Here is an 18,325-nt window from a genome sequence, read left to right on the forward strand (position 1 = left end):
AACAACTCGCTCGACACAATTGCCAGGCAAATCCTTAAAATGGTCAACTCGCAGATGAAAGAAATCGGTAAATCTTTTGAAGCCTCCCGCTCGAAGTTCATGGAAGGACATCGACAGCACGTCTGGTTGAAGAAGCTAATAAACAGGGTGTTGATTCACGCTCTGGGTCTACTTGTGAACGAGTATGGGTTGATACACAAGATGCGTGACGGCGGTGCTTCATGCGACCACCATTTGTATTCGTCTTCGGGGCTGCCATGTGCCTGTCGGATTTAGGGATACATAGTTAATGACACGTGTATCCCAATAGAGGATGTTGACCCGTTCTGGAGGAGGCTTAATTTTGATCCAGCTTATCCGCCGAACAAAGAGCCAGACTACGCAGCAGGTCTACGGGACATCACAGATACGCTATCGTTCATAGATGACCCTAATCAAAAGAAAAGTTTTTTCGCCAGGCTCTTGTCTGCTATTCCAGGGAGATCTAAAAAGAAGGAGCTAGAAAAAAGAGAGGATCCTCGGGGGCGTCCCAAAAAACCAGATCCCCCGAGGCACAGCGCATACACCCCCGCTCCAGATCTCCCCGGACACAGCTCCTACAACCTATCCTCGTCAAAGGGGCTCAGCCAAGAAAACCCCACCCCATCCTCGCTGAATCGTTCGTTGTCCCAGTCAGCGTCGCAGTTTAAAACTTTTCGTTGACGACCTACGGGAGCTCACCTCGGGTTTCCTTTGATGGTTTCGCCTGCGCAAGTACCGGCGATAGAAACTTTTAGGAGCGTCATTCCTAGCTGGGCCCAGCCGTTCGTCGCAAACATCAAAAACGTACGCCCAGACGGTAACTGCGGTTTTCGATCAATTGCAGTGGGTTTGGGGATACATGAGAAAGTTTGGCCGGATATTAGGCGAGCGATGCAGAACGAGCTGGAAACGAACGAAGGGTGGTGGAGGGCGATGTTCAACAAAGAGGATGACAGATTGTATGGCTGGGTTCATTCCAGCATTCCGTACTACAACACGGTCAAACCGGCGCCGCCGAGTCGTTTGTTCAGCTTACCCGGTCACGGGCACGTGGCTGCTCAGACATACGCGTGTGTGTTAGTCAACCTAGTTGGCAATCAGACCGAATCTTACTTCCCATTGAGAATCGGTCCTGACTTGGTTCCGGATCCACAGGTTATAGGCATCGCTAACTGGGGAGGTGATCACTGGATATATATAAACCTGGTAGGGGATTTCCCAATGCCTAGGCCAAACCCTAATTGGGAAAGAAGCGCCGTACAGGAGGCGCTCGAATGGAAAACACGGTTCGGACAGAGTTTGAAGAAGTACGAAGACATACGCCAGGGTTGGCGAAGGGAATCCTCTAATGTAGATTTAGACAGCTTATAGAAGACATAGTATCAATGGACAAAAAATAAATAATAAATACTAATAAATAATGATAATTAAATAAAAAATATAGGGCTAAGACGCCACGTATATTATCAATGGACAAAAAAGTCTATAATAATAATAATAATAATAATAAATAATAAATAATAAATAATAATAACTAAATAACAAATTAATATTAATATTAATAACTAATAAATAATAAATACTAATAAATAATGATAATTAAATAAAAATAATAGGCCTAAGACGCCACGTATAGGACTATACGTGGCATCTAGGACCCCTTATACCAGCAGACGTCTGCTCAGCTACCAGACTTAGGCCTAAGACGCCACGTATAGGCCTATACGTGGCGTCTAGGTCCCCATATTATCAACAGATGCTTGCTCAGACGCCCACTTTCAAATTTCAAAACTCCCGTACGAACGGCCGAGCATCCACACACGAGCCTATATCGGACGGCGACCGGAATACCAAACGAGCCGACGAGATTTATCCCGACACCGACACGATATGGAGGTAATTTTTTAATATTATATTAGTGATGATGATTAAGTTAACATGATGATTAATATGTGTTGTTGATGATGTGATGATGTTGATTATGTTGTTTGGATGGATAAAATTGTCGGCCGGAGTCCGGCCGTCGGTTTACCTGGACTGTCAGACGCGGCGTATAGCTCTATACGTCGCGTCTGATATAATTTTTTTTTCTGTTTATTAATATTAATATTATTATAAATATTATTATTAATATTATTATAAATTTTATTATCAATATTTATTACTAGTATTTATTATTATTATTAATATTTTTATTATAATTATTATTATTATTTGATATAAATATTATTAATAATATTTATTATTAGTATTTATTGTTATTATTAATATTTTTATTATAATAATTATTATTATGTATAAATATTATTAATAATATTTATTATTAGTATTTATTGTTATTATTAATATTTTTATTATAATAATTATTATTATAATTATTATTATTATTTGGTGTAAATATTATTATAAATATTTATTATTACTATTTATTGTTATTAGTGTAATTGTTATTGTTTTAATTATTATTATTTTTTATTATTATAGTTCGTAGACGACGAGATTGAGCACGAGCTCGAGCAGCTCGGGCAGGGCGAGGGGCGGGCCCGCTGGGCCCAGGGCCAGAGGCGGGGCCGCGGACCCCCCGAGGGCAACAACGTGTTGCTCACCTACCCTCATGTGCAGTTCGCTGAGGGTTCGGACGCCCACACACGATATTTCCTGGTCGTTTTTGGAGTCCTGTGACGCGCACCAGCGGGCGGCTGAGTACATTGGACAGGATACGCCCTGGAGCCGATGCTTCAGTATGCCACTATCAGCTCACCGGGAGCTGACACTGGAGGTTTACTCCACGATACGCGTTACGTAAGTTTACTCCACATTGTTATGTTTTTATTATATTATATTATATTATATTATATTATATTATATTATATTATATTATATTATATTATATTATATTATATTATTGCAGGCCCCGCGCGCCTGGTACGCTAGAGATTGAGATGAGGGTGCCAGGCGCCGATACGACACAGTCGGAGGTTTACTTCCGCATGTTAGGGCATGACGTCCATCTCTCGATGGAGGAGTTCTCGGTTGCTCTGGGCTTATAAACCGCGTAGGAGGTACGCAGCCCGATATACACGGAGAGCATCCACCAGATGCCGGAGGACGAGCTGCGGGTATGGTGGCGGGCCATCAGCGATCACGACTTCGGGGAGAGGACCTTGGGCACCAGTTCCAAGGTCTCGTCTATTGGGGACCCGCTGCACAGGTACGTTCCTAAAATGTATTCTATTGTTTAGTATAACGTAATATAATATAATATAATATAATATAATATAATATAATATAATATAATATAATATAATATAATATAATATAATATAATATAATATAATATAATATAATATAATATAATATAATTATTGTTGTTAATAAATTATATTATCTTATATTACACAGGCACCTTCACAGGCTGATTGCGATATCCATTGCGGGTCGCAATCAGGGCGCGGATCACTGCAGCCTACGCGACCTGTTTTTTTTGAGGTGTCTGCTAAATCACAGGCACTGCAGGTGCTAGGGGGTTTGCAGACTATTTTGTCGCCTACCAGTTCAGGCAGGGACGAGGGTCCTTGATGGGTGGCGGGTACGTCACCCAGCTTGTGATATCTCTGGGCCATGGAGACCTGGTAGACGGCCTGCGTATCACTCCGACCCCTCCCTGCCCGCTGGACCGCTAGCATTACGGCGGCATGCACATTGTGCGTTCGTTCCCCGGGCCCCACGGCCCGCGGGACCGACTGGTGGCCGGGGCGGGGGCACGTGCGCCTTACATCCCGGTGCCTTTAGTCGAGCCTCCCCTGATCGCGGCACCGGAGGTGGAGCTTGTACATGAGCCTGTCGACGCGGGGGAGGGGGCCGGCGGGGATCCTGACGACGGTGGTGCCGGACGTGAGGATCCGAGCGCATCTCAGGTACGTTTTAATATATTATCGTTTTATCATTTCTTTTAATTCGACTTCGTATTAAACGTATTTATGTGGTTTTGTTGTTAGGGGCCGACGCAGCACGTTCCACGCACATATCGCGCGATGTGTCTGGGTCCCGCCACCGACGCTAGGTTGGAGGCCCTAGAGTTGGAGATGAGGCGGATGTCGCGCCAGATGGACTGGCGGATGAGCCAGATGTCGCGCCAGATCAACTGGCTTGTTGCCAGTCGGGTAGCGGAGCTGTCTGGACATCAGTACACCGTGCCACCGCCACCACCCCCTAGTTTTGACAACGAGGCGAGCACGTCTGGCGTGAGACTTGGACGGGGCGACGACGTGGATGCCCCAGACGGTTCGGGGCCGAGGCGCAGGGGAGAGGACGACGCCGATGTTGGCGACGCGTTCGGGGGGCTCGTGGGCCACGACGACGACATGGCATGGACATGGGGGACTTCATGTAGATTTTATGTTTTAGTTGTCGTATTTTCTTTTATTTGTACAGATTTAACAATGATTTTTGGTATATATGTGTGTTAACTGTTTTTCAGCGAAAGGATATTAAATAATAAATAAATAATTAATTAATATATGATAATAATAATAATAAAATAACAGAGAAAAAAAAACAAAAAAAAACATAATAAGACAAAATTGGTTGGATTTTATAGGAACACCGGCCTATACGTCGCGTATAGACCTATACGCGGCGTATAGTCCGGTGTTTTAGCAATTGGGCGGTGTCCCTAGAAAATCCGTTTAAAAAGAATACTAACTTTATAAATAAAGTAATAATTATTTAAACGGCAATTTGACATTATCGGTAAAACACGCGTCCCTATCATGTTTTATATTATGGCCTTTATAATTTGGTTTTGTGGCAGCATATTTTGTGTAATTAAACTTGGTACCAACTGTAAATTATTATTTTTTTATTTTGTAGTATACATGTTTCTGGCTGATTGCTTGGGGAAACTCAAAGATTAAACCAAAATACAAATTTTTTTTTATCTTTTACTAATGTTTCAACTTTAGTAAACTATAATTATGCAATAAAGAAAACATGGAATCAAAAGTAGTAAGTGGATCCGTTAATAAGGTTGTAAAATAAAACAATATAAATAAATGAAGCCACTGGTCGGATACTATATAACCCGAAGCGTACTAGTTATATATAGACGACTTTAGTTCAACCAGTGTCTGGTCTAACTTTGAAAACACTGCATTTTGGTTTAGTAACGTTATGTTGTGAGAATATCTCTTAAATAACTATGTTAATCACTAATTTTGCCTAAACAATATATCGTTTTTTTTTTTTTTTGCGTTCAGAAATTTGGATATTTAAGTCATACTTAGTGGTATTTGTTATCCGAATTACTTTATGAACCGATTCAATTTCGTGTTTTTTTAGCTTGTGGTCATGTTTCTATTTTTTTCTTTTTTTTTTGATTTTTTTTGTTTTGTGTCTCATGTAATGGGTCTTGTTTCGTCTTCTCTAGTTTCTTACTACCAGAGGTTGTTTTTTAAATATAGTTCTTGTTGTTTAAAACAAAAAAAATGAAAAACCTATTCAATCTAAGGACTTCATATATTTTTTTTAAAGTATTTTTTAATTTTGTAGAATAGTATCCAAGTTTTAAAAGTGTTCCAATTAGGCCACTCAAGTTTAAAAAGTGTTCCAATTAAGTCACTCAATTTTTATATTTGACTAAATTATAGGTTTTAACTTGTTTTTTTTAACTTCAATGAAATCTTTTTATCTATTTTTTTGATGTAGATGTCGAATGGTAACGCGGATTTTATTTTTGATTTTTAATATAATTAATGTTTTTAAATTTTTTTTAAATATAACTACATATATTGCAAATCCTAAACCCCACATGTTCTCCCCAATTGCTTTCCAGACACAAAAAATCCGATGAAGATAGGTTTGAAAATTTAGTGTCCCAGTTAAAAAAAACTAAATGAGTGACCTGATTAGAACACTATTAAAACTTGGTTACTATTTTATAAGATATTCCCTTATTTGATTATGAAATTCAAGTGTTTGTATACGTTGGAAAATTGGAAAATAAAATATTTAGTTATAACCTTTTGCATGATTGTATCTAGGGGTGTTCTTCGAGTTCATTTTTTGGGTTTCGGGTTTTTCGGGTCGAGTTCTTCGGGTTTCAAAGTTTTATATCTTGACCCGAAACCCAACCCAAATCTCTCACAAGTTTTTCGGGTTCGGGTAATTCGGGTTTTTTCGTTTTGGGTTAATCGGGTTTCGAGTATGCTAGAAAACAAACAAAAAACAAAATAAAAAATAAAAACTACAATGCTAAAATTAAAACAACATATTCTTCTTTGCTTGTAACGCAAATAATCAAATAATAAACCAACATAACTTGATAAAACAAGTCAAAATAGTAAAATTAACTCGAACCATAATCGTCTTCAGACTTGCGTGATCCGGTTGTTCGATTACAGTTTCTATTAGTAATAAATGGAAAACATGAATTAGCAATAAAAAATCGATCCATAATAGTTGGAATGACAACAGTCGATAAGGACCAAATGTTGATAACTTTAGTGGCTAAGTCTTTAGCCTATTATACCTAAAAATATATTTAATTTCAAAACTAAAAGTTTATTTGGGTTTTTCGGGTTGACCCGAAACTTATAAATCAAACCCGAGAACCAACCCGAATTACTTCGGTTCGGGTTCGGGTTAGTCTTTTTTTGGGTTTGAGTTTTTTGGATCGGGTTAGTTCGAGTTCGGATACGGATTTTTTCGGGTTAGGTTTAGGGTTTCGGGTAAAAGTGACAGCCCTAATTGTATCCATAAAAGCGGCCGCAAGCCCATTTACTTAAAAGTAAGGCAAAAAAATGAGTGATATTGCAAGTCCATACAAGTATATATAATACATAACAGGCCCAAGCCATAAAGCCCATATATAGAATTATAGACCCTAGAGCCTAGACAATACTCATAGATCTCTCAATCATAGGTGTTTCTGGCTAAGACCGTTTCTGGTTGAAACCGGTTTTTAAGGGAAAAATGATCTACACAGGAGTTCTAAAACTGACTACAACACAACTTGGATTGTGTCCGAACTAGTCTTTCTCAAGCCGGTTTCAGTTATAGAGTTAAAACCGGTTTCAATTCCCTAATATGTTTCTTTCTTTCTTTCTTGTTTTTTCCTTTATATGAGAATTTCATGAAGAGGTGTACAAAAAAAACCGGTTTGGGACCGGTTCATGCAAGCCGACCCGAACCGGTTTGATAAGGAAACCGATTTCACCCAAACCGGTTCATGAACCGACCCAAAAACCCGGTTTTGGTACCGGTTTCCCTTTTGAACAACCAAACCGGTTTAAACCGAAGTGGTTTGAGAAAAACCGCTTAAAACCGGTTCTAAACCAGATCGAACAGACCTGGACTAGGCCGGCCTATCTTGCTTCTAATCCGGTTTATAAACCGAACCGGTTTGAGTCAAACCGGTTTTGACCAGCTGTTGACCGAACCGGTTCGGTTTGGGAAAAAACCGGTTTTGTACACCTGTAATTTCATATATGGTAGTTATTGACTTCTTGATTGCCATTTGCCATTTTGCCATATAGAGAAGAAACCCCTGCCTCTATGTCCATTAGGCCCAAGTTAAAAGCCCGTATGTAAATACAGCAGTACAGCAGGATCAAGAGGAGAAGAGGAGAAATTGTATCATGATTCATGTGATCAATTGACCATCATCCAGGCATTTCTATTTTCTAGTTTTAATTAGTGGTGATAATTATTAAGTTAATTACACGAATGCTTCCGAAGGTTAGTCATAACGTATTGTCGCTCCCCATTTATTATAAAATGACAACTTTTATCCAAATAGTTTGTTACGAGCAACACTAGTTCTCCCTGATATTAATGGACCCTAAATTTTTTATGTTAAGTTGGTGTAAAATTACTATTATATTCTCTACTTAAAAAAAAAAACAAACATACAAACAAAATTTGATTAGAGTCCATTCATTAAGCTTAGCGGCCATCCAAGTTAGAAAGCACCTAATAGGTGTCACTATATGTTGGTTTAAGATTAGGCAGCTTTTACTATTTTTGTCTTTTCGTGTTATATCATTGTATTGTGTTAAATAATAACTAAAAGAAATGGCCTTTTGAGTGTTTATAAAATGGTTTATTGGCTGAGTGTCGGCAAATTAAAATGGTGCGTCGCGGAGACTTTTTAGCTCAACTTTTCCTACTTTATTTTATTTTTCCTTTACTAAATTTCAATAGTAAACAAACAAAATATTTTTCGAAATAACCAAACGACCCCTTAACTAGTATAAATTCTTTATTTTCGCATTTTTTAAATTATATTTCGAGTTTCACAATCGTATAAGTATTGCAGGTTGGTCCAAAATAAAATAGCATTTACGTTTAAAAATCAAATTCATCTACCGTCTAAGTTTAGAGCTAATTACAAAATAGGCAAATAATTATTTGCTTCGTGAAAATTGGAATCAGGATTAAGTAGAGGTGCACAAAGAAACTGGTTTCTAATCGAAAGTCTAGCTGGTTACTAACCGGTTGAATCATAACCGGTTACTAACCGATCCTAACCGCCGGTTAGTAACCGGTTTATATTATTGATTTCAAAACCGGTTACAAACCGGTTAACCGATTTTTTATTATTATTTTATTAAAAACTGGTTTTTAACCGGTTAGTACCCACCGGTTAACCGGCTTTTTTTATTATTTTATCAAAAGTTGCTAGTATCCGACCCGATTAACCGATATAACCGTTATTTCCTGTCAAAAACACCTGTTTGAAAATTAACCGGTTAACCGGTTTGTGCACATCTGGGATTAAGTACCATATGCTAGTACTGGGCCGGACATCAAAAGGCCCAAATATTATATCTGTAGCTAGTAGGCCCATAACAATCTTTACCCAAGTGAATGTTTTTAAGATATTTCTTTGTATCAAATCATAAAGTAGAAATTTGGTATGATAAGCTTTAACGGTCAAAATGATGCTTTAACGTACACAATTATTGCATTTAACAAACATAAAAGTAACGATCATTATGTTGCCTTAAGCTTAAATTAGGCTTTAATCGGTCATTAACAATATTAATCGCACACGCACACTCAATAATATGACCCCCCCCACGAACACAGATTCAACAATCCAAAAAGTCGCTTATTACAAACCATTAGGGGTGTTCTTCCCTAAAACCACAATCATAACCAGATAGGTTAAGACGGTTTCGGTTAGTCAATATTGACTGTTATAGCAGGGCAGTTATGGATTGGTTAATTGTGAAATTCGGCGTAGTTAAAGTAACTCAAAACAATATAGGGGCATTATTAGATCCTGAAAAAATTGAAGACTTGGGCTTAGAATTTTTTTTGTAGCATGCAAAAAGTTATTACACATTTCTGTAGTTCTGTTTTGGCGGGTATAGAAACCTTGTTAACCAACCGACTCACTATTGTCAATTTTCAAATAATAATAAACCGACCACCAGCTTTTGATACGATGGTTTCATTGATTTATTTGGTTATGGACAGTTAATTTGGTTTTTGCACACCTCTACTAACCATATACGACCTTTTTGGCTGATTAGTAAACTTCAGTATGTATTTTATCATAAGTCAAAACCAACTTCACACTTTAAGGGGGTGTTTGGGATTGCTTATTTTCCCCCTCCTTTTAACTTTTTAATTTTTACAGAAAGGAGAAAATAGAAAAAGATGTTTGGATAAGTGAAAAGAACTTTAGGTTTTAACTTTTCATTTAGTGTAAAAAAACTGATTTTGAGAAGTCAGGAATTTGTGACTTTTGGGTTAAAATACATATGTACCCAAATAAGTCAATCCAAACATTTTTTTTTAAAACTCCTATTCAAAAGTCATAAGTTATAAAAGTCTTTTTAACCATAAGTCCTTTTGGACTAAATAAGCAATCCCAAACATACCCTAACGCTCACAAGATGACATGAACGGTTTAAACACAATTTACAACCCCCCACCGCAACGAATATAAGATAAATATAAATATTTTACAAAAACTTTAATAAAGAAGTCAGCAAAGAACCAAAGTAACTGTTTATTAAAAAAACATGTTTTTTATTATTACATTTGAAGCAAACTGATAATTTGTTTTTACTGTACGCACACCCAACGTGAGAATGAGTTAGTCTAGGTATTATTAGAAAGGCTGGCATGAGTTTGTACGTGTTTGAAGAAGACAAAAGGAAGTAGGGCTGATAGTTTAATAGTTATATAGCACGCCAATTTAAAAAAAGCCACGTCATAGGGGATGTGGTTCCACGTGGGACTACTACCGACATGGATGGCCAGCATGGATAGAAAAGGAAGTGTCTTAATAATGTGTGATAAACAGCACACCCATTGTCATTTATTATTATTATTATTATTATTATTATTATTATTATTATTATTATTATTATTCACAAATAAAAATTTAGTACTCAAATGTTTTTTTACATTACAATAATTAATAACAAACTATGGGAAATACTCACTAGCAACAATCCAAATAGACTAGGAAAGGGGAAATTATGACTGAAGATTGTTTTTCGGTTTTCAAAATGAAGAACTGAACTAAGAATATTTTAAAACGGTTCTTTTTTGGCATAATCTCCTCCGCTAACGAGTGCATCCCATATAATTGTTTTCAGAAATGGCCCAACCACCACACTACCCTTCTCTCTCTCTCTCTCTCTCTCTCTCTCTCTCTCTCTATATATATATATATATATATATATATATATATATATATATATATATATATTAACACTTTAGACATATGTGGCCATCTGAGTCAGCTTAAAATGAAATGATTGGTGTATTATTTTAGAGTTTTCTAGTTAGCTTGATTTATGACTAGGGGAAAGCCGACAAGGTTTGCCATGTTCCCGGGTTCAGCATACAATTTAAGCCTACTACATAATACACATGTACCAATGACCCACTTACATTGCACAACTCATGCCTACTTCATAATATTTTCCATTCACTGTTATGGCATCAAAATTTAAAATGGCTTATCTTTTTGCGTGTTAAAAGTATGGTCTAAGCCATGCAATATTTGGTCTTGACACGTTCAGAGATAGTAGATAACACATGCTATCGGTAATGTTTTCCAGTTTCAATACATACTGATCGACCGACACATGTTTGTTGTTAGGCAAATACATGCTATATATCTTCGTGGCATGGTTTCATGTGGTTTATATATTAGATAGCCAAATGACATTGCGATTTCTAAGGCGTTAGATGTTGACTTGGTTGGCATCATAGATGACCGTTGCTCTACAACTCGATGTTGTAATTTTCTTGGACCTGACCTTATCAGTTGTAGTTATAAAAAGCGAAGTACAATTGTAGGAGAGATCCCTTATATTGTCGTTTTAACAAAAGTTGCAAATACAAACACCGTATCCACTTACTTATGGTGTGACAATACTAGAATCATGTATTTTGCAACAAACGTTCAAACATCCTGATATTAATGTTCCATTTATTTACTACATTGCTTATCACAAATTCTTTTGTTTGTTATGTTACTAGAATGATAGAATTAATAAAGTGAAGGGTTAAGGATTAAAGTGGGTGATCAATATAATCACAAAAGAGAAGAGATAAAGATGGATTGTAGAGATAAATGTTAAAATTAAAGATAGAATTTATTTATTATGTGTTTGAGTATCAATTAGAGTTGGAGTATGAAACAAATTAAGGTTAGTATTCATAGAGGCGTAAGGTCATGTGATTTTTGTTCTTAAGGCCCAAGGGTATATCTTAACATTCAGGGTATTAAAGCTGAGTTGGCAATGGTTAACGCGTGGCATACCACTTCCTTCATCGGTTAAGGGGCGTTAAATGTAAGATGGGTTAAAATGTTAATAGACTTTAAGATCCTCTATGCACACACAATTATTTAATAATCAATTTTACATTAAATAAAGAGAGGTAGGGTGAGGTGGAGTTAAATGGGGTAAAGTATGTGATGTGGTGCCTTCGTTGAGTTTAGGAACGTGAATGTGTACTCTATGACCTAATAATATTTAAAAGTCTCGGTAAGTTACAACAAACATATCAATCTTCATCAGACTATCATGTATACTCACCATTTTGCCATTGAAATGGAATACGTGGATACGGTGCCGACGGTGTGCACCACCCCCTTCATATTGGGGTGGGTGAGCGGTGGAAAACATGTGGAAATATTGCCGCCCGATTCACCTATTTGAACAGAGATATAATATTTTTGATTTGATGATTTCAACAAATAGAAAATATAATTATTACATGCTTGATTTGATAATTTCAACAAATATAACCATTCGGAAATGATGTTTATCAACCGGGGTTCGAGCCGCCTATTTGGCATCGAGTTCCACAGTTCCAATGGGTGCAACAACGACGAGTTGCACCCGGTATGCCAATGATGCTCGATGCAAGTGAGCTTCTCGATTATCAACCGATACCCGACTCTCAACCGATACCCGACTCTTAACCGATCCTTGACACTCAACCATCTAAAGTTTTTAAAAGAAAAACCACCAAAAATACCAAAAAAAGAAAGATGCACCGGAAGGATCTGGCCCGGCCTTGAGTCAACATTGGACTACCGCGGAGCTAGAAGCATTGGCAAAGGCGTGGATCGACGTTTCGGAGGATGCCGTAAGTTTATTTTTATCTTTATTAATAATTTTTTAAATCTTCACAAAACGTAAACATATTGTTTACGTGGGTTCTTGGTAACTCACGAAAATGAATCGCTTTTTACAAAACCGTTACTAAACGGTTTCATGAAGTTCAAAACCGTGAAGAATACCGAACTATTCATCAAATCAATACGAAGTGGCGTGAATTGAGTAAGCGAACTGCACGTTTTACCGATATCTACAACAACCTTCGCGACAACCCCAAAAGCGGTTGGAGCGATTATGACCTTATGACGAAAGCTCAAGAGAAATACTTAAGCATCGAAGGAGCAAATTTTACTCATTTTGCATGTTGGCACATTTTAAAGGATAAACCAAAATCATTGGCGGATCCAGCATACAAACGGGTGGTTCCCCGGAACCACCCGAGTTTCGAAATAATAGTGTACGGATATATAGAAGACGCGTAGGAACCACCTTATAAATTAAGAGGGAACCACCTAAAAAAAATTCCTGGATCCGCCACTGACCAAAATGGCACACGGTGCCTAGCATGGCCGCGTATATTAATGGTGGTGGTGCTATTGGTGGTTCGAAACATGCAAAGACATCCGAAGACAACGATTTCATCTCTATTGATTCCGGCACTCGTTATCAATAAGATCTCAACATGGATGATGTTGATGACATCCAAGACATAAGCCAACCTATCTGCCCTCCCGGGTGGGACAAAAGAAAACGAGCGGCCGAAAGCTCGTCATCGAATTTAACGACGGATAAATTGGAATCGTTGTCAAACAAGCTAGATGCGTTTAACACCAATTGTACGAAAATTGAGGAGTGGAAACTCAAAACGAGAGAAAAAACAATGGATGAGGCGAGGAAGCGGGAAGAGGAGGCATCGATGAGGGAGGAATTTAAAATCCTCCAAACTAGCATCGACGTCACGGACGAAAAACGTAAACAAGCATTGGAGGTGTTGCAAGCCCAAATCGCCGCAAAATATGTTTAATTGTTATTTTTTCCCCTCATTTTAGTTTTTAAATTAAGTAATTTTTTATTACTTGTTATTTTTCAATGAATGCAACTTTATTTTTATTTGAGTTTTAATTTTAGTTGTATTAAATTAATTTTAGTAATATTAAATTAAATTAGTTGTAAATATTATTATTTTATTTGAGAATGAAGGAAAGTGACGAATTGGTAACCATTTCCATGATATTGTGAAAGATGGTGAAGTTGGGTGGTGGACATCCATATTTTTTAGTCTTATGGTGATTGATCCAATTAATTCCAACAGATCAACTCGTTGCTCTCCTGGCCAAGTGTTTGCCTCAACCTTGTTTAATATCCTTTGGTCCAAGCCGTTTAGCTTGTGAGACATACTCGAAGTGTGTATACATGTAATTTAGCGAATATAAGCATGCTAGCTCCTTCTGCGTGTCTTGTAAGTATGATGATTTGCGTGTTATGTTCTCAACCTATATATCGTGTGACGATAAACAAGTGTGCTATGTATAATTAATTGTCGCTTTCTTATGCTGATACTGATTCATTTTCCCATAAACATGTAATGTTGTATTCTTTTATTAATAATAAAACATGTGAGAATTTCTAAGCTTTCATATCCCTTAATCTTTGCTTCTAGAGTCATGTCATTATGTCTCATACACGTTGAATTAATCACTCTTTTGATCCTAATGCTAAAAGGAATAATCAAAACGAGTTTTCTTAAAGTAAAATGTATAACCTTATCACTTCTCATATGCATAGCAAAGAGCAATGAACAGTTAATCAAATGTCTGAAAGTGTGAAACTAATACAAAGAGAACAGGCTATCAAGACGTTAGAAACCGAAACATATAAACAGAGACTCATAAAATAGAAGTAAACAACCAAAACAACCTTCTACAACTTACAAAGCAAGGTTATACCAAAACTTACAATGTTGTTAAAAATATCGTTGCATGCATTCCAATTAACCATAGTTTGCATGATTGCGTGAACCAGTTTACCAAAACATCACTTGAGATTAATTGTACAATTACACCATTGTTAATTTGATGTGAGTAGTTGCGTACAAAAATAAAATTATGTCCCAGATGACTAGAAAGCCTAAAATTATATGGTTTACGCGTTATTATCGTGGTGCTCACCTATCCCTTAAAAGTTTTGCTTAAAATAAGTCAACTTGGCTCATAATGACAAAATATATTAACTTATACCTTAATTATGAAATCCTACCAACCATAATTCAGATATTTGTATATATTTCTTAATTCTCGTGATTAGTGATTACTTACCGGGGGTGGGGCCCCTTCCGCCAGAATCCAATTTTATTTAATTTACTTAATGATTATTAAAATTTGTGGTGTAAATCCTTTGGAAAATGATTGTAGTTACAATCGGCACAACCCAACTATCTAGAAACACGGGTAATAAATGGCGTAAGAAAATATATAAAGTCGAGACAGTTCTTAATTTTTTATATATAACTTTAAAGTTTACATTTTGTTGTTATCAATTTTTAAACAATATTAACTGTTGACGCAATAAAATGATTAAAAAAACTATACGAACTTTTAAAATGTTGACAAAAGGGATATTAATGTTTTGATTTTTATGGCGTAATAAAAAAGATAAAATAGTCATAAATTATATGATATTTCAATTATATTTCATTAGGACATCCCACGTAAACTGATTCTTGTAGGAAACCGTTCGTATATAAAAATAAAACATTTTTAATAAAATGATTACAATACAAGGAATCAAACCTATCTAGGAAAGCAAGTAAATTACAATATGAATTACACCGGAAAAAATCAAAATTACTATACAAATAAAATAATGCAAGAAAGGTGTAGAAGAAGAATGATATAGTAGTCTTTGTGGCCGAGAATCGTGTTTTACACAGGGCCCTTCCGGGTCTCTCCCCGTTTTGTTTCCCAGGGTACAACGGCCTAAGCAATATGTACAGCCGGGGAGAACTATAGCACCCGAATAGTACCTTAAAGAAAATGATGAAGATGATCAAGAATGTTAGAATTTTTTAAGGAGAAAGTTGGAGAAAACATAAAAGAAAATGTGTTTAATTTTTTGTGTGTCTACAACCAAGGAGCTCTCTTGTTATTTATACTAGTAGAAAGTTGAAACCATTCAACCATCATTAACCAAAACTTTAATTTTTTTAACCAAATTAAAGGAACCATTAACCAAAACTTTAATTTTTTGACCAAATTTAAGGACTTTTTAATGGCTTTGACTAATTGACTAACAACCTTGAATAAAATAATTCAAAGTTTAAACACATATTTTTTTTTCATAAAAATTTTCCAACAATCCCTAACATGTGAAAACAAAACTTATTCATTTCCACATATTTTTCAACATCCCCCACATGTGAAAACAAAACTCATTCATTTTCACATTGAGATCAATCCATACATGCAAGTTTCTTAGATTCAATTCAACGGTTGAGCATTGCAGGATAGGTAGGTGTTACCCTTTGAACCTTCCTTTATGAAGCATACTTAGTCTCCTAGCGGTGTGTAGACACGATGTTTTTGAACATACCCCCATTTATGTAAACGACAATACACTTCACACAACACTCTCCCTGGTATGGCCAACCCCTCACTTTCGTGTCCTACTATGGTCCTGGAACACTAGCCTAGTTCTGCAAGAGCTCTAGGATTTTTACCCCAAAATCCATTCGAACTGACCCTAGTTCTCTCTCACATAGGTGATTCTCGCTCGAATCATTAAAAGCAATAGGTTTGTTGGTTTTCACAAATCATTAACCTTTATTATGCTTATCCTTACAACATGTGTCACTGATTGGAATGAACTTGGACACGCGCACACGCAACGCCCTTTAGTTTGGGTTAGGGTACTCCCCCACAGTGACCACCTTTGGTTTCATGATTAAGTTATCCTATTGAACCTAGATTTTGGGATCTCCAGTCAACTAGGTTAGGTTTCCCTCGTGTCCCCTTTTCCCATGGGTTTTAGTCCCATTCCTTTTGACGACTTGTTAACTAACTCTTTGCTTAAGCCTTTTATTAACGGGTCTGCAATGTTATCTTTTGACTTCACATAGTCAATCGTGATAACACCCGTTGTGAATAGTTGTCGTACCGTGTTATGTCTACGTCAAACATGCCTTGATTTGCTGTTGTACATCACGCTATAGGCTTTACCAATCGCTGATTGACTGTCACAATGTATGCAAATAGTCGACAAAGGCTTTGGCCATATTGGAATATCTTCCATAAATTGACGTAGCCATTCCGCCTCTTCACCACATTTATCCAAGGCGATAAACTCCAATTCCATTGTGGATCTAGCTATAACCGTTTGCTTAGAAGACTTCCAACCAATAGCTGCACCAACAAGTGTGAATACATATCCACTTGTTGATTTAGAATCTTTTATATCCGAAATTCAATTTGCATCACTATATCCTTCAATCACAGCTGGATCTCGATTATAATGGAGTCCATAGTCTCTTGTGTATTTTAAGTACCTTAGAACCAATGTTATACTTTTCCAATGTTCCACGCTCGGATTACTAGTATATCTACTTAGCCTACTCTCGGCATAAGCTAGATCGGGTCGAGTACATGTCATAAGATACATTAGACTACCAATAATTCTTGAGTACTCTAACTGAGCAACACCCTCGCCTCTACTTTTAGATAGATGGTGGGTCGTCTCAATTGGAGTTGATGCGACACGCGTGTCATCCTTATTGAATTTCTCAAGAATTTTATCCACTTAGTGAGATTGACTCAAGATAAGACCATTTTGGGTTCTAGTAATTTGAACCCCAAGAATCACGTTCACGAGACCCAAGTCTTTCAAGTCAAACCTCGCTTTCAACATATCTTTTGTAGATTTAATCATAGTATCATTACTCTCAATGATAAGCATATCATCTGCATAAAGACATAAAATCACATAACCTTCTGGCGTGTCCTTCACATAGACACATTTGTCACACTCGATTATTTTGAAACCATTGTCAAGCATGATGTAAGGCCCCGAACCCGGTAGCCTTACTTTAGCGTCGGATTTACTCATAAACACAGTTCTTACAAATCAGAGTTCATTAAAACTTTCGCGGAATATAAAAACTTTCATAAAACATTTCATAACAAAACACGTCTTGTCTTAAAACATCATTTTATCTTTCAAAATAAACGAAACATTAAACTTAAACGTCTTGAGTCTTCCGATGCCAGCCTCTTATTCAGTGCCACGTGTCTCCTCAAGCGAGCTGCCTCATCCTACTCACCTGCGTGCATACTAAAAGTCAGCTACGCTGAGTGAGTTCTAGTTAATCACATAATCATACAATACCTTCTTACATTTCATACTTAACCTCTTAACTTTCTTTCATACACACATAATTGCATATACTTTCATTCTTACCTTCATACTTTATTTACATACATAATCATACGTTTTAAAGAGCCTTTCGCCCTATAACCTCACAGATATTATAAGGGTCTGGTCCCTAACATCACAGATATTATAAGGGCCTGGTCCCTAACATCACAGATATTATAAGGGCCTGGTCCCTAACATCACAGATATTATAAGGGTCTGGTCCCTAACATCACAGATATTATAAGGGTCTGGTCCCTAACATCACAGATATTATAAGGGTCTGGTCCCTAACATCACAGATA

General features: G+C 36.8%; 1 protein-coding gene across 1 annotated transcript; it reads left to right on the forward strand.

The window, feature by feature from the left end:
- The first annotated feature begins 735 nt into the window (after positions 1 to 735).
- Positions 736 to 1,392, forward strand: LOC143635114 (uncharacterized). The gene has a single exon (XM_077103010.1). It carries the CDS (start codon positions 736 to 738, stop codon positions 1,390 to 1,392), a length of 657 nt encoding a protein of 218 aa, XP_076959125.1.
- The last annotated feature ends 16,933 nt before the right edge of the window (positions 1,393 to 18,325 follow it).

Source organism: Bidens hawaiensis, unplaced genomic scaffold (assembly GCF_021521415.1).
Source record: "Bidens hawaiensis isolate Kalapana, Puna unplaced genomic scaffold, B.hawaiensis_p1.1 tig00007411_1, whole genome shotgun sequence".
NCBI classification, from domain to species: domain Eukaryota; kingdom Viridiplantae; phylum Streptophyta; class Magnoliopsida; order Asterales; family Asteraceae; genus Bidens; species Bidens hawaiensis.

Bases quoted from the DNA above. Each gene is read 5' to 3' on its own strand.
- LOC143635114 (XM_077103010.1), top strand. From the start codon at position 736: ATGGTTTCGCCTGCGCAAGTACCGGCGATAGAAACTTTTAGGAGCGTC.